Genomic DNA, 25601 nt, shown 5'->3' on the forward strand with positions numbered 1-25601 from the left:
CCCTTACTAATAAGCAAAATGGAGGGGTGGAAGTTGCCTCCTTTTTTCAAACCCCTTGTTGGTGGAATAACTAAAATAATTAGTCATCAAGTGGTATAGTGCTCAGGTATACTTCCCACCTCATTCCTATTGGTATGACAGGGTCAAACATGGCACATCAAGCTGTTCAGGGTCAAAGATGGCACAGGCAAGCTGTAGTTCCAATTTATGTTATTGATTGATGGGTCTTTTTCAAACAGTATGTAGAAAATGACTAATCTCAAATTTTGGGGGGGAAAAGTAAAATTAAAAAACTTTTGTGTTCTTGCAAAGCAACATTTTCCAAAAACTCCTTATATTAGTATACTGCAAATCCTCTGTAAAGAATACACAACATTTCTAACTGACTGATATAGTAGAACACAAGGTGCCATTGGAACACAGGAGGGTAGGGCCATAGGAAGGGTGAGGCGAGAGAGGCATTCGCCTAGGGCCCTGCTGCAGCTGCAGGACTGGTTGGGGAGATCACAAGCTCAACATTAGGGCGCATGAGGTCTGTCACTTCAGACCTCGGCTTCCGTGCTCCTTAATCACTATGTCGAGCGCCGGGATGTGACTCTGTACCCCCGCACTCTGCATCAATAGCCAGTGCATAGTGATTAGGGAACACTAAAGCAGAGGTCTGAAATGTCAGACCTCACGCTTCCACGACAGTATGGAGGATGAGAAAGGGGGGAGAAAGGGGTGTAAGGGCAGTGTATATATATATGTAAGTGTGTGTGTATTTGTAAGCTGGTGTGTGTAAAGGCAGTGTGTATGGGCAGGTGTGTGTAAGGGCAGTGTATGTGTATATGTATGTTTATGGGCAGGTGTGTGTAAAGGCAGCATATATGGGAAGTCATGTGTAAGGGAAAAATGAGCTAGCTATGGCTCTGGTGATGGGAGTGATAAAGAGTCTCTGTACACCTACGAAGATATGCCATTAAAAATCAGCTGCTTTGAGCCACAATAGTCACTTACAACAATAACACAGTCTGCGCAAGATTTTTGATCCATTTCATGTTATTTTAATGGACAAATTTTTTTTTTTGTTTCAAAAACAGGGAGATTTCTAAGCGACCCCAAATGGCAGTGTATTTAACATGTAAAACAAATCTCTGGAAATTGATGTAAATTAAAGATTATACTGTCTAGAACACTTTCTTTTAGAGCATAAAATCACACATTAGGTTTTCTCAGATCATGTAGTTTCCGGAAGTTCTGAATGATTTTACTTCTCAGGGCTTCAGTCCTTAGCCCATAAATGAGCGGGTTAACAATAGTCGGGGTTACAAGGCCGATGACCGAGAGTGTTATATGTCCATAAAGAGGAAATGTAGCACTATTTATTCTGTAACGCAGAAGAACAAAAAAGGCTGCGATCAGAAAACTGGAAAAGGCATACAGGTGGGTCACCAACGTACTGACAGCTTTCTGGTATGCCTCCTTAGATACCTTCAGACAGATCAAAAATGTCTTTATGTAGCAATAAATTATGATCACGAGAGCAATAAAATTCATAAGAAACGCCTCAACGGCTCCAAATATATTATTGACAGATGAGTCGCCACAAGCCAGTTTGACGAGTGACATATTATCACAAAACAAATTGTTAATATTTATGCCACACAGTGGAAGCCATGCTGTCATCATCACAGGTACAAGGACACCTATAAATGTAGTAACCCAGATCATAGCTATGAATGTCAGGGCCTTTCCATTCGTCATCAGTGTTGGGTATCTAAGAGGTTGGCCAACAGCTAAATATCTGTCCTGCGCCATGACAGTAAAAGTAAGTAACTCAACCGCACCAAAAGTATGTACACAAAAAGCTTGGATTAAACAATCAACTAAAGAGACTATTTTAGACCCAGAAAGCAAGTTGATTATAAGCTTCGGGAAAAGTGTTGTACTTCCGAAAATCCCGTTGATAAATAGATTGCAAATGAATAGGTACATGGGTTCATGAAGTCTTGGTTCCGTGACAATAATGGAAACAATCATCGATGTTAAGAGCATGATAATGAGATACAGTGCAAGAGATATCGTAAAGTAAAAATATTTTAGTCTTTCCATCTCGACAAGACCAAGAATAATGAAGCTAGTACTGACGGTGGACACATTTATCATGCTGTCTCACAAGGTTCTCCTTAATTCTGGAAATTGCTGAAATCTACCAGGAGTCCAGGTCTAAATATTGACAATGCAGCCCGATTCACTACAAGGATTTGTAGCTACTAAGCAAGGTTCTTCAATTTTAAAAGGGTTTATATAACTTGTTTTAACTGTATAGTGGCTTCCTACGGGATTTGCCTTATTACCATATTTAACGAACGGTGGATTTCCTTGGGATTTGTCTTAAATCCCAAAGATATAATGTAGCTTCGAGTTCATTATGTCTTCTACCAACGATTGATAAATCATATTCTGTCCTTTATAAGTTCTATCAAGACATGTAGGACATGTTCCAAGGGTCTTAACCTGGTTGACAAAATGTTTGAAACTCTACCCCCCCGAATATTTATGTAGAAATTATTAATATGCTAAGCAAGTCACAACTTCAAGTTCTCTGTGGTGGTGTGGCAGAAAATCTAACGTGTTCTTTCCTGAGATAAGAGATATTTGGATTCTAATTCTTGGATTTAAAACACATATTCTTTCTTCCAGTGATCACAATAATCCAACAAACCCCATAGACATATAATCATCTAAACCACATTTCTCCAGCAATATGTTCAGTGTTCACTAACTGGTCCTTTTTTTACAGAGGTTATTTTATTTACACTGTCCTTACACAAACCTGTCCATAAGCACACATTTACACATACACTGCCTTTACACACACATCTGCCCATTAACACACATATACGCATATACTGCCCTTACACAAGACTGCCCATAAACACACATATACACACTTCCCTTACACTCGACTGCCCTTACACACTGCCTTTACACACACCTGTCCATTAACACGCATATACACATACACTGCCCTTACACAACCCTGCCTTTACACACACACCAGCTTATAAACATACAAATACCTACACTGCTCTTACACACAAACTGTGCATACACACTGCCTTTACACACACACACACACACACACACGTGCCCATAAACACACGTACGTACAAGTTGGTAACAAAGTGGCCAGGAGAATTGCATGAGGTCTATATAAACTGGAGCAGTGTACAGGATTATACCTCAGCCCTCTTTTTCATCGTGACCTCACAACCTAAAACAAACATTAAACAAAATTTGATCTCTGGGAAGTTGAATTTTGTGGCAAAATGTGGCAAGGCTATTAAATAATTTCTTGACGCCTTGTTCTTACTCCACCCTTTGTCCTTACACACAAAGCCCTGACCTTAATCCCATTGGACATCTATGGGATAAACTGGAACGGAGATTGTGAGCCAGGCCTTCTTATGCAATATTGGTGCCTGACCTCACAAATGCACTACTCAATAAATGGGCGAAAATTCTCACACAAACATTCAAAGATCTTGCGGAAAGTCTTCCCAGAAGAGTGGAGTCTTTTATAGCCCTATAGGGTGGACCAACTATATATTAATGTCTATGTATTTAGAATGCAATGTAATCAAAGTCCCTGTTGGTGAAATGGTCAGGTGTCCCAATATATTTGTCCATGTAGTGGATGTTGAGCATGCATTTCAATTTTCTTTTTTTACGTGTGTGGTCTGATAATTTTATTATTATTTTGGCGTATAATATCATTACTTGTGTAGTAATTTCCAGCAACAAGTACATATTCTTATATAGTGTAATAAAGCTTAAACATCAACATTTAGAATCTAATACAGAATTATTGGGATATGGAGCTGACTTCTGTATGAATTACCAAGATCAGCATAAACAGCTCCTCGTAGGTTGCTTCCCGAAGGGCCACTTCATGCTAACGCTTCAGTATCATTGACAAAACACTCCTGATACTTCCTTTATGACAACTGCTAATAAGCCCATTAATTACATGTAACAGGTGAGATCCAATTAGCCTGGGGCCTGACTGCTCAGATAATGAGCTTCAAATTATGACAATAATGTCTTACATTGAGTGGCATAGTATAGTATGTGAAATGTCACTCATCTAGGAAAAACTGATATCACAGCATTTCATTGAGAATACAAAACTCATCCTCTGGATGTTTTAAGGATTTTAGCAAGATAAACCAAAATAAAAAATTCTCATTATTAACCGTCCATTAGCGAAATTACTCTTTTAGCATGCAGTCATCTAATAATAATATAAACTTGTAGCATGCGGTCATGTGCACCAAGCAGGTGTGATTTATCGGCCAATGGTTGTAAAGCTCCAGGGCTTATTATTCAGATAGTCATGAACTTTGCCTATTTTGGATATGGTTTTAGGAATCAATAAATCAAATAAAAGGTTAATTATATAGGTGTTATGATGTATTACATAGCACAGTTTTAACAACATTGTTGCAATTTCACCAAGGTTTTGTCATACCAAAGCTACATTTAATGTAAATCAAGCCAGGCAGAATATCTCTTTATTAAAAAATTAAAAAATCTAACTTTCTTCAATATTTTGAAGGATCTGCAGGATCTAAACTAGCTCTCCTCTATTGTCAAGTTGCTGATTACGATCTAAGTCTTTACATCAGGGGGGAAAAAACGGGCAGACTAGACCGGACCATATGAGGCTCAGATTCTATATTTCCATTAGATTAGCATTTAAACTAAATATATCCAAAACAATTATCATTGTTTTGAAAGGTAAAAGATGAGGAGAAAGGGGTGTAAGGGCAGTGTACATATGTGTGTGTTTGTAAGCTGGTGTGTGTAAAGACAGCGTGTATGGGCAGGTGTGTGTAAGGGCAGTGTATGTGCATATGCGTGTGTTAAGGCAGGGGTGTGTGAGGGCAATGTATGTGTATATGTGTGTTTATGGGCAGGTGTGTGTAAAGGCAGCATGTATGGGAAGTCGTGTGTAAGGAGCTAGCTATGGCTCTGGTGATGGGAGTGATAAAGAGTCTCTGTACGCCTACGAAGATATTTCATTAAAAATCAGCTGCTTTGAGCCACAATAGTCATTTACAACAATAACACAGTCTGTGCAAGATTTCTGATCCATTTCATGTTATTTTAATGGACAAAAATTGTTTTCCTTTCAAAAACAAGGAGATTTCTAAGCGACCCCAAACTTTTGAACGGCAGTGTATTTAACATGTAAAACAAATCTCAGTCTAATTCTTGTGGTAAACTTGAAATTAGTATAAAATAAAGATTATACCGTCTAGAACACTTTCTTTTAGAGCATAAAATCACACATTAGGTTTTCTCGGATCATGTAGTTTCCGGAAGTTCTGAATGATTTTACTTCTCAGGGCTTCAGTCCTTAGCCCATAAATGAGCGGGTTAACAATAGTCGGGGTTACAAGGCCGATGAAAGAGAGCGTTATATGTCCATAAAGAGGAAATGTAGCACTGTTCATTCTGTAACGCAGAAGAACAAAAAAGGCTGTGATCAGAAAACTGGAAAAGGCATACAGGTGGGTCACCAACGTACTGACAGCTTTCTGATATGCCTCCTTAGATACCTTCAGACAGATCAAAAATGTCTTTATGTAGCAATAAATTATGATCACGAGAGCAATAAAAATCATAATAAATGCCTCAACTGCTCCAAATATATTATTGAGAGATGAGTCGCCACAAGCCAGTTTGACGAGTGACATATTATCACAAAACAAATTGTTAATATTTATGCCACACAGTGGAAGCCATGCTGTCATCATCACGGGTACAAGGACAGATATAAATGCAATAACCCAGATCATAGCTATGAATTTCAGGGCCTTTCCATTCGTCATCAGTGTTGGGTATCTAAGAGGTTGGCCAACAGCTAAATATCTGTCCTGCGCCATGACAGTAAAAGTAAGTAACTCAACCGTACCAAACGTTTGTACACAAAATGTTTGTATGAAACAATCAACTAAAGAGACTATTTTAGACCCGGAAAGCAAGTTGATCATAAGCTTCGGGAAAAGTGTTGTACTTCCGAACATCCCGTTGATAAGTAGATTGCAAATGAATAGGTACATGGGTTCATGAAGTCTTGGTTCCGTGACAATAATGGAAACAATCATTGATGTTAAGAGCATGGTGATGACATACAGTCCAAGAGATATCGTAAAGTATAAATATTTGAGTCTTTCCATCTCGACAAGACCAAGAATAATGAAGCTAGTACTGACGGTGGACACATTTATCATGCTGTCTCACAAGGTTCTCCTTAGTTCTGGAAATTGTTGAAATCTACCAGGAGTCCAGGTCTAAATATCGACAATGCAGCCTGATTCACTACAAGGATTTGTAGCTACTAAGCAAGGTTCTTCAGTTTTAAAAGGGTTTATATAACTTGTTTTAACTGTATAGTGGCTTCCTACGGGATTTGCCTTATTATTTAATGAACGTGGATTTCCTTGGGATTTGTCTTAAATCCCAAGGATAGAATGTAGCTTCGAGTTAATTATGTCTTCTAGCAACGATTGATAAATCATATTCCGTACTTAATAAGTTCTAACAAGACATGTTCCAAGGATCTTAACCTTGTAGACAACATGTTTGAAACTCTACCCCCCGAATATTTATGTAGAAATTATTAATATGCTAAGCAAGTCACAACTTCAAGTTCTCTGTGGTGGTGTGGCAGAAAATCTAATATGTGTTCTTTCCTGAGATGAGAGATATTTGGATTCTTATTCTTGGTTTTAAAACACATATTCTTCATTTGAATAGATTTCTTCCAGTGATCACAATAAATCAACAAACCCCATAGACATATAATCATCTAAACCACATTTCTCCGGCAATATGTTCAGTGTTCACTAACTGGTCCTTTTTAACAAAGAATTATCCAAAAGGTCCCCTTACAGATAATTGAGCACAAAAGGCATCCAGTTATTATGTTATGATAATGGTGACACCAACAGAGAGAGGGTTTAGTGAACAGACAGGTTGTCTGCCAATTACAGCCATTGCATCCAAGGGGTTAAGCCCTGGTGTCGCCTGGTTTTGGCTTTGAAAATTACCAGGAACAGAGCCGTAGCTAGCTCCTTTAGTGCCCGAGGCAAGAATGGAAAATTGTGCCCTCCAGCTATTTTTTTTTTACAGAGGTTATTTTATTTATACTGTCCTTACACACACCTGTCCATAAACACACATTTACACATACACTGCCCTTACACACACATCTGTCCATTAACACACATATACGCATATACTGTCCTTACACAAGACTGCCCATAAACACACATATACACATACACTGCCCTTACACTCGACTGGCCTTACACACTGCCTTTACACACAGCTGCCCATTAACACGCATATACACATACACTGCCCTTACGCAACCCTGCCTTTACACACACACTAGCTTACAAACATACAAACACCTACACTGCTCTTACACACAAACTGTGCATTACACACACATGTGCCCATAAACACACGTATGCACATACAATACCCTTACATAAGCCTGTCCATATACACATGTATACACATACACTAGCTTACAAACACTGCTCATACAAACGCACAGCCCATACACACACACTAGGGTGACCACATTTTATTTCTGCCATTGAGATTACACACACACAGGTATATACACATTAGACATGCATTTGTAACAACATATTATATACATTGCTTTGAAGCAAAGACTGTTATTGAACATCTGAACTGGCAGTTAGTTTTCATTATTTCATTATTTAATATTAGATCCTGCTGCAGATATATACTAATATTTGCCCATGCTGACAATATTTACTAATATTAGCACCTGCTGTCAATTTTATAAGACCCTATGCAAGCATTTCTTTGGGCCCCACTCCACACTCCCTAGCATGCAATAATTCCCTCTGCTACACACCATAAAATATATTTGCCACACTCACTACAGATTAGGGGAAGACTGTGAGAGTCAGTGCAGTCTTCCCTCCTTCTGACCCTACAGTGACATTGAGAGGTCCTCTCCCCCATAATCATCCCCAGAATCCCTTTGTCCCCTCATTCACTAAGCCATGCCTCTCTTTTACTTACTCCCTGTAGTTCAGGTATAGGTCAAACACATAAAACAGCTTTGCAGGTATTGATCAACTGAATAAGCAGGTATACATAAATAATGTATGGAAACATAGCATTGCAGATATGGATCAAGGAATAACACAGAAACCCAGCTTTGCAGGTATAGATCAATTGGAATTCACATAAAAACTTAGCATTAAAGGTATAGATAAACCCCCTAAATTACAGATATAGCTCACAGGTTGCACACCCCAAATTCAGCCCTGGGGTCCGCATTGCCAACATAGAATCTGATCATCATCAAGATTACTCCACCCTTTGTCCTTACACACAAAGCCCTGACCTTAATCCCATCGAACATCTATGGGATAAACTGGAACGGAGATTGCGAGCCAGGCCTTCTGGTCTATTGTGACGGGTGAAAGGTCTATGATCTAGCAATATGATATCACAAAATAAATCTAAAAACAATATATATTCTTATATTATAAATATAAAATATATATTGTAATAAATAGATAGAGGATCCATCAATGGAAATGAATATATTATTTCGGTTTATCTTGCTAAAATCCTTAAAACATCCAGAGGATGAGTTTTGTATTCTCAATGAAATGCTGTGATATCAGTTTTTCCTAGATGAGTGACATTAAACATACTATACTATGCCACTCAATGTAAGATATTATTGTCATAATTTGCAGCTCATTATCTGAGCAGTCAGGTCCCAGGCTAATCGGATCTCACCTGTTACATGTAATTAATGGGCTTATTAGCAGTTGTCACAAGGGAAGTATCAGGAGTGTTTTGTCAATGATACTGAAGCGTTAGCATGAAGTGGCCCTTCGGGAAGCAACCTACGAGGAGCTGTTTATGCCGATCTTGGTAATTTGTACAGAAGTCAGCTCCATATCCCAATAATTCTGTATTAGATTCTAAATGTTGATGTTTAAGCTTTATTACACTATCTAAGAATATGTATTTGTTGCTGGAAATTACTACACAAGTAATGATATTATACGCCAAAATAATAATAAAATGATCAGACCACACACATAAAAAAAGAAAATTGAAATGCATGCTCAACATCCACTACATGGACAAATATATTGGGATACCTGACCATTTCACCAACAGGGACTTTGATGACATTGCATTCTAAATACATCGACATTAATATATAGTTGGTCCACCCTAAAGGGCTATAAAAGACTCCACTCTTCTGGGAAGACTTTCCGCAAGATCTTTGAATGTTTGTGTGAGAATTTTCGCCCATTTATTGAGTAGTGCATTTGTGAGGTCAGGCACTAATATTGCACAACAACAGAAAAAGTCCATGTCCCATGAAAGATAGGTTGGTCAACGGAAAATGGGTTGAGTAATGTCTTACGTTGTATGCTTTATTATAGGAAACTAAATGAGAAAAACTAAACCTTAGAAGTTCGGCATAAAAGATTGTAAGGTTACGCATATGTTAATAATTACATATTTCATTAAAATACGGTGTATGTGCACAGTCTCTGATGGTGAATACAAGCTTCTTTTAGGATTTAATCATGCACATGCAGGACAAGAATATAATTCTGGCTCCGTAAATAACTTTTATAATTTTAACAGGATTTCATTATATCACAAAAAAAAACTTTTTTTTAAAGAAAAAAATTCTCATTATTAACCGTCCATTAGCCAAATTACTCTTTTAGCATGCAGTCACCTAATGATAATATAAACTTGCAGCATGCAGTCATGTGCACCAAGCAGGTGTGATTTATCGGCCAATGGCTGTAAAGCTCCAGGGCTTATTATTCAGAATTTTGTCTATTTTGTAAGTTAACTTTGAAAATTCGGATACGGTTTTAGGAATCAATAAATCAAATAAATGGTTAATTATATAGATATTATGCTGTATTACATAGCACAGTTTTAACAACATTGTTGCAAGGTTTTGTCATACCAAAACTACATTTAATGCAAATTAACCCAGGCAGAATATCGTTAATTGAAAAGATTTCTCTTCATTAAATGAAAAAAAAAATCAAACTTCCTTCAATATTTTGAAGGATCTGCAGGATTATTCCTCCAATTAAACAATCTCTCCTCTATCGTTAAGTTGCTGATTGTTGTTGATTGACTTAGGCAGCCTTTGCAATGGTGAGGAGAAATGAGGGAAGTTTGGAACACGAAACTGGCTGGCAATCTCAATCTGAGAAACACGTCACATATTTACTTTACTGCAAGGATGTTAGATAATTGGAATAGCCTCCCAGCAGATGTGGTAGAGGCTAAAACAGTGAGGGGATGTATCCATGCACAGGATAAGCATACAGCTATCTTAAATCTAAGATGAGACCAACGACTGATTAAGATCTAAGTCTTTACATCAGGGGGAAAAAAACGGGCTGACTAGACCGGACCATATGAGGCTCAGATTCTGTGTTTCCATAAGATTAGCATTAGCACTAAATATCTCCTAAACAATTATCGTGATTTTCAAACAAAAAGCATAAATTATATGTAGCGTTTAAATAATTAAATTACAGTAATAGCTGTGACAGCAATAGTTCCAATTTATGTTATCGATTGATGGGTCTTTTTCAAACAGTATGTAGAAAATGACTAATCTCATATTTTGGGGGGGGTAAAATTAAAAAACTTTTGTGTTCTTGCAAAACAACATTTTCCAAAAGGTATATTCCTTATATTAGTATACAGCAAATCCTCTGTAAAGAATACGTAACACTTCTAAATGACTGATATAGTAGAACACAAAGTGCCATTGGAACACAGGAGTGATGGGCAGGGTCCTAGAAAGGGTGAGGCGATCAGCAGCTGCAGGACTGGTTGGGGAGGTCACAATCTCCCTCGAAGGGGCCCAACATTAGGGAGCGTGAGGTCTGTCACTTCAGACCTCAGCTTCCGTGCTCCTTAATCACTATGTTGAGCGCCAGGATGTGACTCTGTACCCCCGCACTCTGCATCAAGAGCCGGTGCATAGTGATTAGGGAACACTAAAGCAGAGGTCTGAAATGTCAGACCTCACGCTTCCACGACAGTATGGAGGATGAGAAAGGTAAAAGATGGCGTGAAAAGGGGTGTAAGGGCAGTGTATATATGTGTGGGTGTGTTTGTAAGCTGGTGTTTGTAAAGGCAGCGTGTAAGCGTGTATGGGCAGGTGTGTGTAAGGGCAGTGTATGTGCATATGTGTTTGTTAAGGCAGGGTGTATGTGAGGGCAGTGTATGTGTATATGTGTGTTTATGGGCAGGTGTGTGTAAAGGCAGCATTTATGGGAAGTCATGTGTGATGGGAGTGATAAAGAGTCTCTTTACACCTACGAAGATATGCCATTACTAATCAGCTGCTTTGAGCCATAATAGTCATTTACAACAATAACAAAGTCTGTGCAAGATTTCTAAGCGACCCCAAACTTTTGAACGGCAGTGTATTTAACATGTAAAACAAATCTCAGTCTAATTCTTGTGGTAAACTTAAAATTAATATAAACTAAAGATTATAAAATCACACATTAGGTTTTCTCAGATCATGCACAGAGTTTCCGGAAGTTCTGAATGATTTTACGTCTCAGGGCTTCAGTCCTTAGCCCATAAATGAGCGGGTTAACAATAGTCGGGGTTACAAGGCCGATAAAAGAGAGCATTATATGTCCATAAAGAGGAAATGTAGCACTGTTTATTCTGTAACGCAGAAGAACAAAAAAGGCTGCAATCAGAAAACTGGAAAAGGCATACAGGTGAGTCACCAACGTACTGACAGCTTTCTGATATGCCTCCTTAGATACCTTCAGACAGATCAAAAATGTCTTTATGTAGCAATAAATTATGATCACGAGAGCAATAAAAATTATAAGAAACACCTCAACGGCTCCAAATATATTATTGACAGATGAGTCACCACAAGCCAGTTTGACGAGTGACATATTATCACAAAACAAATTGTTAATATTTATGCCACACAGAGGAAGCCATGCTGTCATCATCACGGGTACAAGGACAGATATAAATGCAATAACCCAGATCATAGCTATGAATTTCAGGGCCTTTCCATTCGTCATCAGTGTTGGGTATCTAAGAGGTTGGCCAACAGCTAAATATCTGTCCTGCGCCATGACAGTAAAAGTAAGTAACTCAACTGTACCAAAAGTATGTACACAAAAAGCTTGGATTAAACAATCAACTAAAGAGACCATTTTAGACCCGGAAAGCAAGTTGATTATAAGCTTCGGGAAAAGTGTTGTACTTCCGAAAATCCCGTTGATAAGTAGATTGCAAATGAATAGGTACATGGGTTCATGAAGTCTTGGTTCCGTGACAATAATGGAAACAATCATTGATGTTAAGAGCATGGTGATGACATACAGTCCAAGAGATATCGTAAAGTATAAATATTTTAGTCTTTCCATCTCGACAAGACCAAGAATAATGAAGCTAGTACTGATGGTGGACACATTTATCATGCTGTCTCACAAGGTTCTCCTTAATTCTGGAAATTGCTGAAATCTACCAGGAGTCCAGGTCTAAATATTGACAATGCAGCCCGATTCACTACAAGGATTTGTAGCTACTAAGCAAGGTTCTTCAATTTTAAAAGGGTTTATATAACTTGTTTTAACTGTAAAGTGGCTTCCTATGGGGTTTGCCTTTTTATTTAATGAACGTGGATTTCCTTGGGATTTGTTTTAAATCCCAAAGATATAATGTAGTTTCAGGTTCATTATGTCTTCTGGCAACAATTGATAAATCATATTATGTCCTTAATAAGTTCTAACAAGACATGTAGGACATGTTCCAAGGGTCTTAACAGAATTTAATGGCAGATCAGACCCATCCGGCCCATGTACTCAGTTTGTCCTACTGTAAAGACTCAAACCTTAATCAGTCGTTGGTCTCTTCTTAGATTCAGGAGCCATATGCCTATCCCATGCATGTTTAAATTCCATCCTCTGTCTACATACACCGATCAGCCATAACATTATGACCAGCATATGAACATTTCATCCTCAAAGGTGATGTGTTAGAAGCAGGAAAAATGGGCAAGCGTAAGGGTCTGAGGGACTTTGACAAGGGCCATATTGTGATGGCGAGACAACTGGGTCAGAGCATCTTCAAAACTGTAGGTCTGTAGTGGTCAGTAACTATCAAATGTGGTCCTATGAAGGAAAAGCGGTGAACTGGCAACATAATCATGGGCGGCCAAGGCACATTGATGCACGTGGGGGACTATGTGGTCAAATCCAACAGACGAGCTAAAAAAAAGAAAAAGTTAATGCTGGTTCTGATAGAAAGGTGTCACAGTCAGTGCCCATGCTGACCCCGTCTACTCCCAAAAGCACATGAGCATAAGATCTGGACCACGGAGCAAAGGAAGAAGGTGGCCTTGTCTGATGAATCACGTTTTCTTTTACATCATGTGTATAGCCAGGTGCGTCGCTTACCTGGAGAATGCATGGTACCAGGATGCATCCATGGAAGCCTCACCTCGCACCTTACAGGACTTAAAGGATCTGCTACTAACGTCTTGGTGCCGGGTACCACAGCACAGCTTCAGAGGTCTAGCGGAGACCATGCCTTGATGGGTCAGGGCTGTTTAGGCTGCAAAACGCTTGTGGTTATAATGTTATGGCTGATTGGTGTATGTAGTGCATTACAGACTTGAATAGCTCTTACAGTGAAGAATGCCTATCTATTTTCAAGATGGAACTCAATGTCGGCAGCATACTTTGACCTAAGGCAGTGCCCTTACCTGGGAACTCTCTGGGTTTCACTCAGAGACTCTGTGTGAAGTGCTTCTTCAGATCACCACAGAGAAACTCTGGGTCCTGGGGGCAGCGCTCTCCTCTAAAAATGAGACGCTTTTAGTGGGACTGCCCACCATGGCCACTCACTCGCTTTCCAAAAAGGGGTTTCTCCGGGGAGCTGGAGCCTAGATGTTCCAAGGTATGGCAGTGCCTTAGCTGCCCCCATCACTTACCTCCACAGCTGCATTCCTCCACTCCGAGTCACATCATATCCTGGTGCACGAGGGTACAAGTAAGTTTGCTATGGAGACTGTGCACAGTACTCCCTAGCTCATATAGGACGGTTACAGGAGAGATCAGATCTTCCCAACGAGGCCCATGCTGTATTGGTTCACCGGAAAGCCTGATCACACAATAATACGATCTGCTCCCGGTTTTGAGGAAGGGGGCTGTCGCCCTATGGAACTACCGCCTTAGGCCGGGGCAACCAAGGCCAAATGAAGTCACTGCTTAATGTGAGGCAAAGGACAAGGTGGCCATTTTTTACTAGCTGTGCAAACAGCACCTTTTGTGAATTTATCAACAGTGGATGCATTTTTGTGGGAGGTTAATAAAAGATGGCAGACATATGAAACATCTCCAATAGGGAAAAATGGACAATTTAAGAGGCTTTAGTTAATAGAATATTTCTTAAAATTGAAATATCACATTATTGCTTTTGTATAACCAGGGCAAACTAAACTATTAAGATTTAAGATAACAGGACAATATGTAGCTTAATTCTGCACTAATTGCCATTATATTTGTTATAATGAAACAAACAAATACTTCCAGAACAATTTCCCGATGGACCTGCTTGCCACTTCGCTGTCATCGTCAAAATACTTTCCCTCGCGACAGTTGCTAATGAGCTCATTAGTTACCTGCAACAGGTGAGAGAGAATTAACTTGGGGACTGACTGCTCAGATAATGAGCCATAAACGATGACAATAACACTTTACATTTAGTGGAATAACATCATTTTAAAATGGGTCTCATCTGGTGGGGAAAAAAACTGATGTTGCAGCATTTTGCTTTGGGGATCTTGTGGATCCACCTGCGTGATTTTAATGAGTGTGGAAAAACAAGAACTGTAATAAATGAGACATGATGTATTTATTAGTATATTAATAGACACTTGTATTAAATATTAAATCAAGTAACTATTTATGAATCTCATATTAATCTCATATAATTATTCCCATATTATATTATATATTATAATTTTGGGTTTTTGAGAGCAGCTGGGAACTGGGGTATATTGCACTATTACACTATTGCATGGGCCATTGTGTTGATGGATTTAGATGGTGTGCGTCCCTTTTTGTATTTTTTTTTAAAGATTTTCAAAATATATTTTTAATTTAATACGAGTAATAAAAGATTTTTTTGGTTTCTTGTCTAGTGGAAACGTTAACTAGCCTCTGCCTTCTTTCTATACCAAGCGTGGCTTTTTAGTCCTGATGACCAAGATGCTTTAAGATACATTTTGGAAGGATTAGGAGTTAAAGCACAATGTCATTTTTATTTTTGAAATATTTGCCTTTTTATTATTATTTAATTATTATTTTTTACTTATCTAGTTTTTATATAAAACTAACATATTCTTCAAATATGTCCTGGGTTATGAAGACAATAACAAATAAGCAGCAATGGAAGCTATAGAGGGTCATGGTCTTTGCCCCTTTAATTTAAATGAATAAACTAAAAACAACTTTTACTCAAAATCATTTTAAAAAAATTGGTCTTCAACATCTCTTATGCTGGAATAAAATCTGATTAATTATAATAAGTAAGAGTGGTACATTATTTGTACATGTAACACATTTGTTGACCACTAGGGTGACCAGAACCTCAGGGGCGTAGCCTCCGGTGTCAGGGGATGTAAGTAGCCGTGGCTAAAAGTTCCATTCATACGTTTCCAGCTTGTATATTAACCACTGCCAAATCAAATGTTCAATAGAAGGCTAGTTAAATTTTTTTGCTCAGCTGTTGCATTAGGTTGTGAAATTGTGTTGAAAACGAACAGCATGTCAGCCGTTCTTTAACCCCAAACTTTTGTCAAGTTCCAAGTAAATTAAAATGTAAGTTACAAGATATGAAGTCGCTCACTATTTTTTTTCTTCAAATTGAAATAGTCTTAAAAATTTACTATGGGTTCTCAAGATCCCTTAATCTCAAGATTAACCACATGAAAACTGGCAATGGTCCTACCTTTCACTTGCCTCATGGCTGTTTTTTATGATAGGGGGTATTACTGATGTTAAATAAGCACATTCCTATCCGAATCCTCTTATCTGGTATGTGCCGTGATCGGTAACTAAACAATATCCTGGAGTACCAGGATAATTCAAGTTTCCCTCCCACTACCGCCTATGCAAAGTATACAGAATGTGTTGTGATGTCATAACTCCACCTGTGGGTAGACCCATGCATGATGTCACACTATGTCCTGAGGTTGAGAATCAGGCTGTATAGTCATTGAGGCTGTCTTCAGAACAAATTATGAACACAATTCACAGCTAAGTAGTATCACATTCCGAATTCTGCTGGTACATTTCTAGACCCCTTAGGCTTGGGTAAGCAGGGCTCCCGTCCTGGACCCCCATTACCAGTTTACCAGTCTCTTCCTTACACTCGTGGTCTCGGTGTCACGGACATCATCTGATGTCATATCCCAGTGAGCCACTTCTCTCAGCAATGCTGAACATAAAGAAGAGTACAACCTTGCCTGCCTCTGCCTAAGGAAAAAAGGGCCTTTAGAGCAGCCTTGGCCTCCTGCAAAATCCTCCAATATCTTGGAACATATTATTGAACTTAGTTCTTGCTAATATCATAGAGCAAATATTTATATATATATATATATATATATATATATATATATAATATATTATTATTCTACAAAATATTATTTTTTGATATACAAAAAATATACACAAAATGTGGTCTCTCTGTATATTAAGCACACTCAGCTCCAGACGCTAAAACTAGGTAGAAATGTGAGCTTAAAATTGAATTTATTGCTAAAGCTTTAAATGCACTAGGCACCGACTGCTCTGTGTTTCTTCCCCTAAATACAACCTAAAAACATTATTTAAGTGTCACAATGAAAATTGCATTACATGCTCAAATATATGACAAACTACTGACCACTGACTACTACGTGAGCATCAACGTAACACATGGCCTGTCATATTTATCCGTCGCAATATTAATTAGGCAGCCGCCGGCCGTAAGGTACCAGGGCCGCATCATCATCCCCAGTCTGGCCCTGGTTTCAATCATGTGAAAACAGAAGAAAGAAGAACATACACATGTCCACTGTGTCTGTCTTTCCTCCCCGAAGCCTGTTTGCTGTATATGAGCGCATCACATTTTTTTCTATGACGCGCATAAAGAAAAAACCATCTACAGATTATAATCATAATAAATATATATATCCTTGGACCCCAATGGATACTATATAATTTCAAAATGTATATTCAGAGCCATCTTTAAGGCAGGGCAAAAGAGGCAATCGCTCGGCGCTCGAGTATCTGTCATGGGCATTCATTTTTTATTTTGCTCTAAATTAATTTAAAAAGTAAAAAGTAAAAAAAAAAAGTTAACTTAACTAAAAAAATAAACTTGGTGTAAAGCGAAGTCACTGGTGTCGCATCCTTTAAATTTATCAAAATGATTAGGAAGCTCATAAATAGAGGAATATTTGGGAAACAATATAGGGGAAAAAGGCACAATACGATATGAGTTTATTAATGCAGAAAATGAACAAAAACTTTTTCAGTACAATGTACAATGTTTTGGGTAGACGTTCATCACAAAGATGCCAAATTAACAAAGTACGTTAATTTGTTGGCATATAATAACAAAATGTATTTCACTGATTAACATCATTATTAATGTTCAAATATATATACATTATAGCGCCAACAATTTACACAACCCTATGTTTGGCATTTTCTCCCAACATTTTGTTGTAGAAGGATTTTTGGCCAACAAAACAAAAAATATATACGTTAAATTTTTTTTTTTTTGCTTTAATGTTTTGAGACATAAAGGAGAAGTTTCTCCAGCAACAATCAACGCCCTGAGAAGGAGCAGAGATCATCAGGATGAATATTCATGCAGATGAGGAAAGTTAGAGACATATAATTTGCAGTTAAGAACCGCTTGGCCCATCTAGTTTGTTCATTTCTAGTATGGAGGATGGACATCATTGTTTTATATTCTAATGCAAAAAACAAGATGTCCTAACTTTTTGACTTTGCCAGATCATGTGGGTCAGATATTTTCCTAAGTTTCTGAGCAATTTTTATTTTGAGAGCCTCTGTCCTTATCCCGTAAATTAGAGGGTTAACAATGGATGGGGTAACAAAGCCAGTTACAGAGAATAGAATGTGTCCATTGATAGAAAGGGCATTGCTGTTCAGTCTGTAGCGTAGAAGAAGAAACAAAGTGGCCACCATGTAATTGGAAAAAGCCACCAAGTGCGTGACCAAAGTGCGGACGGCTTTTTGATGTGCTTCTTTAGAGATCTTCAGACAGATACGAAATGTCTGTATGTAGCAGTAGATGACCATCAGTAGAGCACTAATATTTATAAAAAATGCCTCAACGGCACCAAATATGTTATTTACAGAGGTGTCACCACATGCCAGCCTAATGAGAGACATGTTATCACAAAAAACATTATTAATATTTATTCCGCACAGGGAAAGTTGGGATGTCATTACCACCGGCACAAAAACAGCTATGATCGCTATTAACCAAATCACACCAATATATTTCAGGGCCTTGCCGTTGGTCATCAGCGTTGCGTATCTCAGAGGTTGACCAACGGCTATGTATCTGTCCTGTGCCATGATGGTAAAGGTGAACAGTTCAACTGCGGCAAACGTGTGCATGCAAAACGACTGGACGAGACAGCCGGCAAAAGAGATGATTTTGGAGCCGGAACCCAGGTCGGTTAGGAGTTTTGGGAAGAAAATGGTGCTGCCAAACATTCCATTGAGAAGAAGGTTACAGATGAAGATGTGCATAGGCTCATGGAGACTCGTTTCCGTCCATATGACAAACACAATCGTGGAGCATAAGATGACGGTGATCAAGTAAGTTCCCAGGGAGATGACAACATACAGATACTTAAGTTTCTCCATCTCCACAAGTCCAAGAAGAACTAGGTTAGTGCTGATCATGGATACATTTTCCATCTCCCAGTCTTTTTGCTACCTTTTTTCCCCCCAAGAAGTCCTGATATAATTTGTCTTTAAGTGTGTGTGTTCAATAAGTGTTAAAATATTACACAATTTACACAAACATGGTCCGGTTCACTACAATGGTTTGTAGCTACTGAGTAACTGCATTAACTTTTGGCTGAGATTTTTATATGTTTTTTTTTAGTTGCTGATTATGTACATTGGGATTTGCCATCAGTTTCTACCAAACTCCCAGAAGTGATTATGGATTCATGGTGACTGTAAACATCTGTATTAAAAAAAAAAACACAGAGACAGAAATATCTCTATTTGGCTAGTAATAGGGTACTAAATACTCATTCGGGTTAAATGTCTTGGCTTCATGAAGATTCTAGCCGAATGCTTTTATATTTATGCTTTTTTATGCTTATGTGATGGAAATCATCACTTGTAGATGTTATATTTAAGCACATGGTTTGATATGTAGCAAATGCTAAAGCAAGTTATTGAATATTTATGTCTTTATGCTACAGGTTACACCATCATGATGTATCTACCAAAGTTGCAGCCAAACTCTCTCAGTTGTATATCTGGCTTCAACCTGTGCCCTACAGTTGGTGGCTAAAACAGCAATGTTTAAACAATAAAAAGCAATAACTTTGAGAATATAGGTTTATTCACCTTATTTTGCCATCTGAAAACTTAATAAAATACAAACTGTTTTAGTAAGGTTGACCTGTTCCCTCAAAAACAATCTTTCAGTTAACGACTACTGCAGTGGTTCGAACCTGGGACCTCTGGGAAAAGTGTGCATGGGGGGAGAGGGTACACTCATTTTGGAGGGCTTAACATTATTTAACAAGAATTTCAAACACTGTAGGTTGAACTTGTTTAACCTGCCACTCATCCTTAAAGCTCAAGGGGGTCAATTGACACTTTTTTGGGGCTATACGTACTGGGCGCCAGTATTTAATGGATCTCCATGAGTTCATGAATTCATGGTGATGATCACAGAATGCCATGAGATGGACAAGAGATTTGTCTGGAAGGGAAAAAGCCCTACACGAGAGCCCGTGCAAAACAGCAAGTGCTGCCCTCTAGTGGAAAACCCATGTGGAACATTGGGCCACTTTTACCAGTATTACCATTCTGTCGGGGGCAGGTGGCACATGCTTGTGTCACTGTATCACCTGATGGAGGTACCTAATAAATTCATGTCACATAAGTGTATCACTGCTACCACAGTTATCAACTCCATGTTGCAACACTGACTACCATATGTTTGACTATTTATTTTTGGTCATAAAGATTAATATTTTTATTGGTGGGTTAGGGGACATGTAGTCGCAGACAGACCACCTGTCTCTATAAGAAATGATGCTGCATAAACCAAGGAGAAGGAGTGTACCGACCAAGTTCATCCAACAATTCATTACTTCTGTAGCCTTCTCAAAATGTCAATATCCTTCTGGAGATGGGATCTCCAAAACGGTAGACATTAGACTAAATCACTCATACTTGATAGAACAGAGGAAGGGCAGCTTCTCCATCTGCCACCTCCATGGACGTCGTCCCAACTGCTGAGCAGCAGGATTTGACCTCATAGCAGTTAGGACGATAGCCGCGGAGGCGATAGGTTGATTTTCAGCATCTTTGTAGGTTAACAAAAGATAAAGGCCGACAACTTAAAGGGTAAAAGGTAAATTACCTAAATACTTAGCAATAAATAAATATGCATTATAAAGTGCCTGCATTTACAAGGGGTATTAAATGATAGTTTAAAAGGTACACAGTTATCATATGCATTGAAATCTATATGATGGCTGGATTATCCCTTTGAGTTGCACAGCACCCTAGGCCTGACCCAGGACAGTGACCCAGCTGGCCCCTAGGCTCACCACTACCGCCACCATTCCACCTGGAGCGTTCCCACTCCACAGACCTGCCTCCCTAGGCATGGGCCTAATCAGTCCAGAATACACTGCTGTGTTTGTTCACATGAACGTATTGAAGTACACTTGGGTGCAAACCATATGGAGAACGTTCTAGCAGTAATGGAATATTTGTCATTATTTTTAAGTCTACACTACCGTGGTTAGTTTTTGGCGTCTTGATTAATAGAGGGTCCATGCGTCTTTTTTTTTGTTTCTAAATTTGCAACTTGTTGTCATCACTCCCCAGAGTGATCTCATTCACCATATTCAATTGCCTCCTAAAACTCATGGTTTCTGAAATGCCTCAATATCCATATTGCAATGATAACAGTGCAAAAAAATATATATATATATATATAAAAAATAAAATAAAAAAATATAAGTAAAAAGCCCTGACATCCCATTGTGCTGGCACTACATATACAAATCATACACCTACCTCGTTCACTACCCTAAACCCCTTAAACATAAATTGGGTCATTGTTCATCACTGACTGTACAGAAGAAACTCTTAGCAAACACTGCTTACAAAATAGTTTTTTTTTTATTTATTTTAGTACAGGCTTTTTACATACTAGCACAATGTTTATATTTTGTTCTTCCCTATTTTTCCTGGGGAAAAAAGGTGTATAATTTGTGTGGGTACATCAAACATTGAAAACGGAAATCTTGCTTAAACCAACATATGGTAAAAATGGCCAAAAAAAAAAACCTTTACATTTAATTTAAGTCTTTATATATTGTAGTTTATTTGTCTTCTGGACATGACACTCCACAGAGTATATATTTCTTTGGTTTCAGGTGGACAGCATGTTTTCCCATTTTTTTTCTTCCAAAAAGGTGTCAAAACTCATCGATTTCCTACCCTGAAGTTTCTTTCTTCTCCTCAACCCCCCCCTGACAATCCCTTAACCGTTCAACGAAAATCAACAACGCAGGTAATAGGAAGTCACCTCTGCCTGGAAGTCATTTCAACTCAGAAATAATGAAGATTATTACATTTTTATTTTAGAAGACTTTCTTATATATAAGCTGCATTCCCGTCAAACCTGCTAATGGAAATAAATCTTTTATGGTCACAACTGGAACCCCGTCGTACGTTGCTAGGGTGATAAAAAAAAAATTGACATTTTACATTCAATCTATTATAGTTAGTCTGGTTTCCCCAACTTTAAATACATATGAATTTTTTTAATTATTTGTTTTCTGAGAACTTCTGTCCGTAAGCCATAAATTAAAGGGTTCAAGGTGGTTGAGACACCAAGTCCAGTCACGGCGATAACGAGGTGGAAGTTACTGGACACACCACCGATGTTTAGCCTGTACCTGAAACCTACGAATAAAGTGGCGGCCATAAAAGTCGAGAAAGCGAGTAGATGGGTGACCAGAGTATGGATGGCCTTCTGACAGGCTTCTTTGGAGATCTTGAGGCATATTACAAACGTCCTTATGTAGCAATAAACGACAACCAGAAGAGATGAAACTACCATGAGTATAGTCATAAAACTCCCAAGAATATTAATTAATGAAGAATTTCCGCAAGACAGTTTCATGAGGGACATTGTTTCACAGTAGACGTTGTTGATGGTGGCACCACACAGACTTAGACTTGACGTCCAAACAACAAACACGGTCTGGTAGATAAACACAAAACCCCACGCCACAGCTATGTATTTTAATGTTTTCTTGTTTGTCATTAGGGTCGGATACCTCAAGGGAAAACAGACAGCCAGATATCTGTCATAAGCTATGATCGTAAACGTGAAAATGTCAACGCAAGCATAAGTCTGCAGACAGAAAGCTTGGACGAGGCATCCACCAAGTGAGATAGTTGTATATCCAGAAAGCAGATCGATCATGAGCTTGGGGTAAAAGGCAGCGCTCCCAAACATCCCATTGACAATTAAATTACAGATGAAACTGTACATGGGTTCATGAAGGCTCGGTTCATTCCAAATGATGGCCACAATCATTAAACATAGGACAAGAATGGATACATATATCACTAGAGTTATCACAAAATAGAGGTATTTAAATCCCTCCATCTCTATTAGACCAAGAAGGACTAAATCAGGAATAATCTGTGACTTGTTCTCCATGCTTTGCACACAATTCTGAGATTTTTTCTTCTTTTGTTTAATCAGAGTCTGGGATCAGGAACGTTCAAGTGTGTTAGAGACCTAATCCTAATTACTGTATATCCTGGAAAGCACGTTAATTACAGTAAGCTCGTCGTGTGGCATTTTATACACATAGTTCAGAGCTAAATGAGCTCCCTGAAGATCTACCATCTGCAGGAATGTGACGACAAACTCTCTCTTGGCACGTTCACGCTAACTGCAGGTGTGTTGATCTGAAATAGTGCCGCGCATGGGGACTTTCTAAATGAGCTGACCTGAGACACATAATAGCACATTGTGAAGATTCCATGCAGTGACTTAACAAATGGTTCTAGTATCGGTTCTAATCAAAACCTTAATTTGTCAATACTTCCCTGATTTGAATATTACCGGTAATTTAGGGGGGGGGAAGCCCATAGGAAAAAAGTTTTACTAGTAAATATTTCTTATTTAATAAAAAATTTAGAAAAATGCATTGTTTTTTTTCCTTTTATTTGCCAACCTGCCCCCCCATTATGCACATCTGCCCATAATTATGCACATCTGCCCCAGGCTTGCAACTCTGCCACCCAGATATGCCCTATACCCCCTATATGCCACTCTGCCTCTTACATATGCCGTATACCCCCTGATATGCCACTCTGCCCCCTGATATGCCACTCTGCCCCAAGATATGCCTTATACCCCCCTATATGCCACTATGCCTCCCTGATATGCCACTCTGCCCCCGAGAAATGACTTCTACCCCCCAATATGCCACTCTGCATCCCTGATATTCCACTCTGCCCCCCAGAAATGTCTCATACCCCAGGGCTCGACAAATCCCAGGTGCCAGGTCGCCATGGCGACAGAGAATTTTGTCCTGGCGCCTAGGTTTTGTCAGCCTCTTACATCCAGAAAAAATTGTGGACGTAAGAGGCTGAGTCACCACACGGGGGCGCTGCTGCTGCTGCTGTCTGCCCAGGAGTCTGGTCAGACAGCACAGCCACTCCGAGCCCGCCCCCGAGCCTGAGATCACTCCCACGGAGTGAGCCCGTAGGCTGAAAACACGGTTGCTGCAAAACCAGCAATCGCGTTTTCAGCTGCCACAGGCAGCTTCAGGGAAGGGGGTTGTGTGTTGATTGGGTCCCCACACAAGTGTGGGGACCTGACACAACACCCCCCAGCTGCCTGATTGCTCCATGAGAGCGACAGTGCAGCGTTAACCCCTTCAATGCCGCGATCGCGGCATTTAGGGGTTAATTCCCGTTTTGTACGGGGCTCTGCTGCTGGTGGTCTGCCTGGAAGCCCACCCTGATTTTTTATTCCCAACGTTGATGTAGATGAGGCAGACTGGTGCAGGAATTGGAGGTCACGTCTGCTGCATCGACATCAACGTTGCAAAACAAAAGTTTAAGTAAGGAGGGTGGGGGCCTCCTACCATACATTAAATGTAAAAAATAATAATAATAATAATAATAATAAAAAAATCATAATTAAAAAAATAATAATTCTTTAAAATAGCACCAAACTATAGGGGTGAGGCCTATAATCGGGAGCGGCCTATATTCGAGCCAATACGATATATCAAAAACCAACAAGGCCAGAACCATATAAGTGGACCACCGCATAGTAATGTTGTTTTCTCCTTAAGCCAGTGGCTAGTATAGCCCATCTCTCCTGATTTGACAGATTATATTTTCCAAGCAGCAGCAAATGAAAGGGAAAGACTTAATGCAACCAAACAAGGCTTTTGTCCTCAAATGTATTTTTTGCTGGAACGGAATCTACTGTATACCGGTTACTGGAGATCCCCTACTATTGACAACATCACCGACCCATTGCACCCAGTAGAGTAGACTGGAAATCACTTCTGTACCATTTTAACCCATTCACATTTGCCATACACTGGAATCTGCTTATCAGTATTCTGTATGTATCTAGGGGCAGGCTTATCTAAACGGCAATTGCTGGTCATAATTCTAAAGACATCCCCCAATACAGGCCAGCCAACTGGCAGTGGGGTCAGGTTTGTTATGTGACCCCATAGTAGTAAAGTGGAAGCTCGCACAGATTGCTTATTGTTCTATGATGTCACACATAAATATGACACGTATAATAAATATTGTAATCTTCTTACATAATGCAGAAGTAAAAAAGCATGTTTCCTGCTTTGCATTTTTTATTCTATAAATGCAATGTTTTTTATTATTTAAGCGTACTTATTTAATTATTTAAGCGTCTTTAGTAGTCTCATGGAATAGCACAGTAGATTTTAACAGGCAAGCCTAACCTTAATCTATGCCAGGGGCGTCCAACCTGCGGCCCTCCAGCTGCTGCAGGACTACATCTCCCATAATGCTCTTTTAGCTAAGGGGCTGGCTAAGGAGGATGGGAGATGTAGTCCTGCAGCAGCTGGAGGGCCACAGGTTGGACTCCCCCAATCTATGCTTTTTTTTTAACTGAATATTGGG

The 25601-nt window shown here is 39.0% G+C and overlaps 5 protein-coding genes across 5 annotated transcripts; all 5 read right to left on the reverse strand.

The window, feature by feature from the left end:
- Positions 1–1156: 1156 nt before the first annotated feature.
- LOC128474319 (olfactory receptor 4C12-like) lies at positions 1157–2148 on the reverse strand. Its single transcript, XM_053456629.1, has one exon. It carries the CDS (start codon positions 2146–2148, stop codon positions 1198–1200), a length of 951 nt encoding a protein of 316 aa, XP_053312604.1. The 3' UTR covers positions 1157–1197.
- Positions 2149–5333: 3185 nt separating this feature from the next.
- On the reverse strand, positions 5334–6344 carry LOC128473895 (olfactory receptor 4C12-like). Its single transcript, XM_053456118.1, has one exon. The coding sequence runs from the start codon at positions 6282–6284 to the stop codon at positions 5334–5336; it is 951 nt and encodes a 316-aa protein (XP_053312093.1). The 5' UTR covers positions 6285–6344.
- Positions 6345–11645: 5301 nt separating this feature from the next.
- LOC128473896 (olfactory receptor 4C12-like) lies at positions 11646–12578 on the reverse strand. Its single transcript, XM_053456119.1, has one exon. It carries the CDS (start codon positions 12576–12578, stop codon positions 11646–11648), a length of 933 nt encoding a protein of 310 aa, XP_053312094.1.
- A 5571-nt stretch (positions 12579–18149) lies between these two features.
- On the reverse strand, positions 18150–19109 carry LOC128474317 (olfactory receptor 52K1-like). The gene has a single exon (XM_053456627.1). The coding sequence runs from the start codon at positions 19107–19109 to the stop codon at positions 18150–18152; it is 960 nt and encodes a 319-aa protein (XP_053312602.1).
- Positions 19110–22179: 3070 nt separating this feature from the next.
- Positions 22180–23127, reverse strand: LOC128473897 (olfactory receptor 6Y1-like). The gene has a single exon (XM_053456120.1). It carries the CDS (start codon positions 23125–23127, stop codon positions 22180–22182), a length of 948 nt encoding a protein of 315 aa, XP_053312095.1.
- Positions 23128–25601: the final 2474 nt, after the last annotated feature.

This window comes from Spea bombifrons, chromosome 2 (genome assembly GCF_027358695.1).
Source record: "Spea bombifrons isolate aSpeBom1 chromosome 2, aSpeBom1.2.pri, whole genome shotgun sequence".
In the NCBI taxonomy this organism is placed as follows: Eukaryota; Metazoa; Chordata; class Amphibia; order Anura; family Pelobatidae; genus Spea; species Spea bombifrons.

Bases quoted from the DNA above. Each gene is read 5' to 3' on its own strand.
- LOC128473896 (XM_053456119.1), bottom strand. From the start codon at position 12,578: ATGATAAATGTGTCCACCATCAGTACTAGCTTCATTATTCTTGGTCTT.
- LOC128474317 (XM_053456627.1), bottom strand. From the start codon at position 19,109: ATGGAAAATGTATCCATGATCAGCACTAACCTAGTTCTTCTTGGACTT.
- LOC128473895 (XM_053456118.1), bottom strand. From the start codon at position 6,284: ATGATAAATGTGTCCACCGTCAGTACTAGCTTCATTATTCTTGGTCTT.
- LOC128474319 (XM_053456629.1), bottom strand. From the start codon at position 2,148: ATGATAAATGTGTCCACCGTCAGTACTAGCTTCATTATTCTTGGTCTT.
- LOC128473897 (XM_053456120.1), bottom strand. From the start codon at position 23,127: ATGGAGAACAAGTCACAGATTATTCCTGATTTAGTCCTTCTTGGTCTA.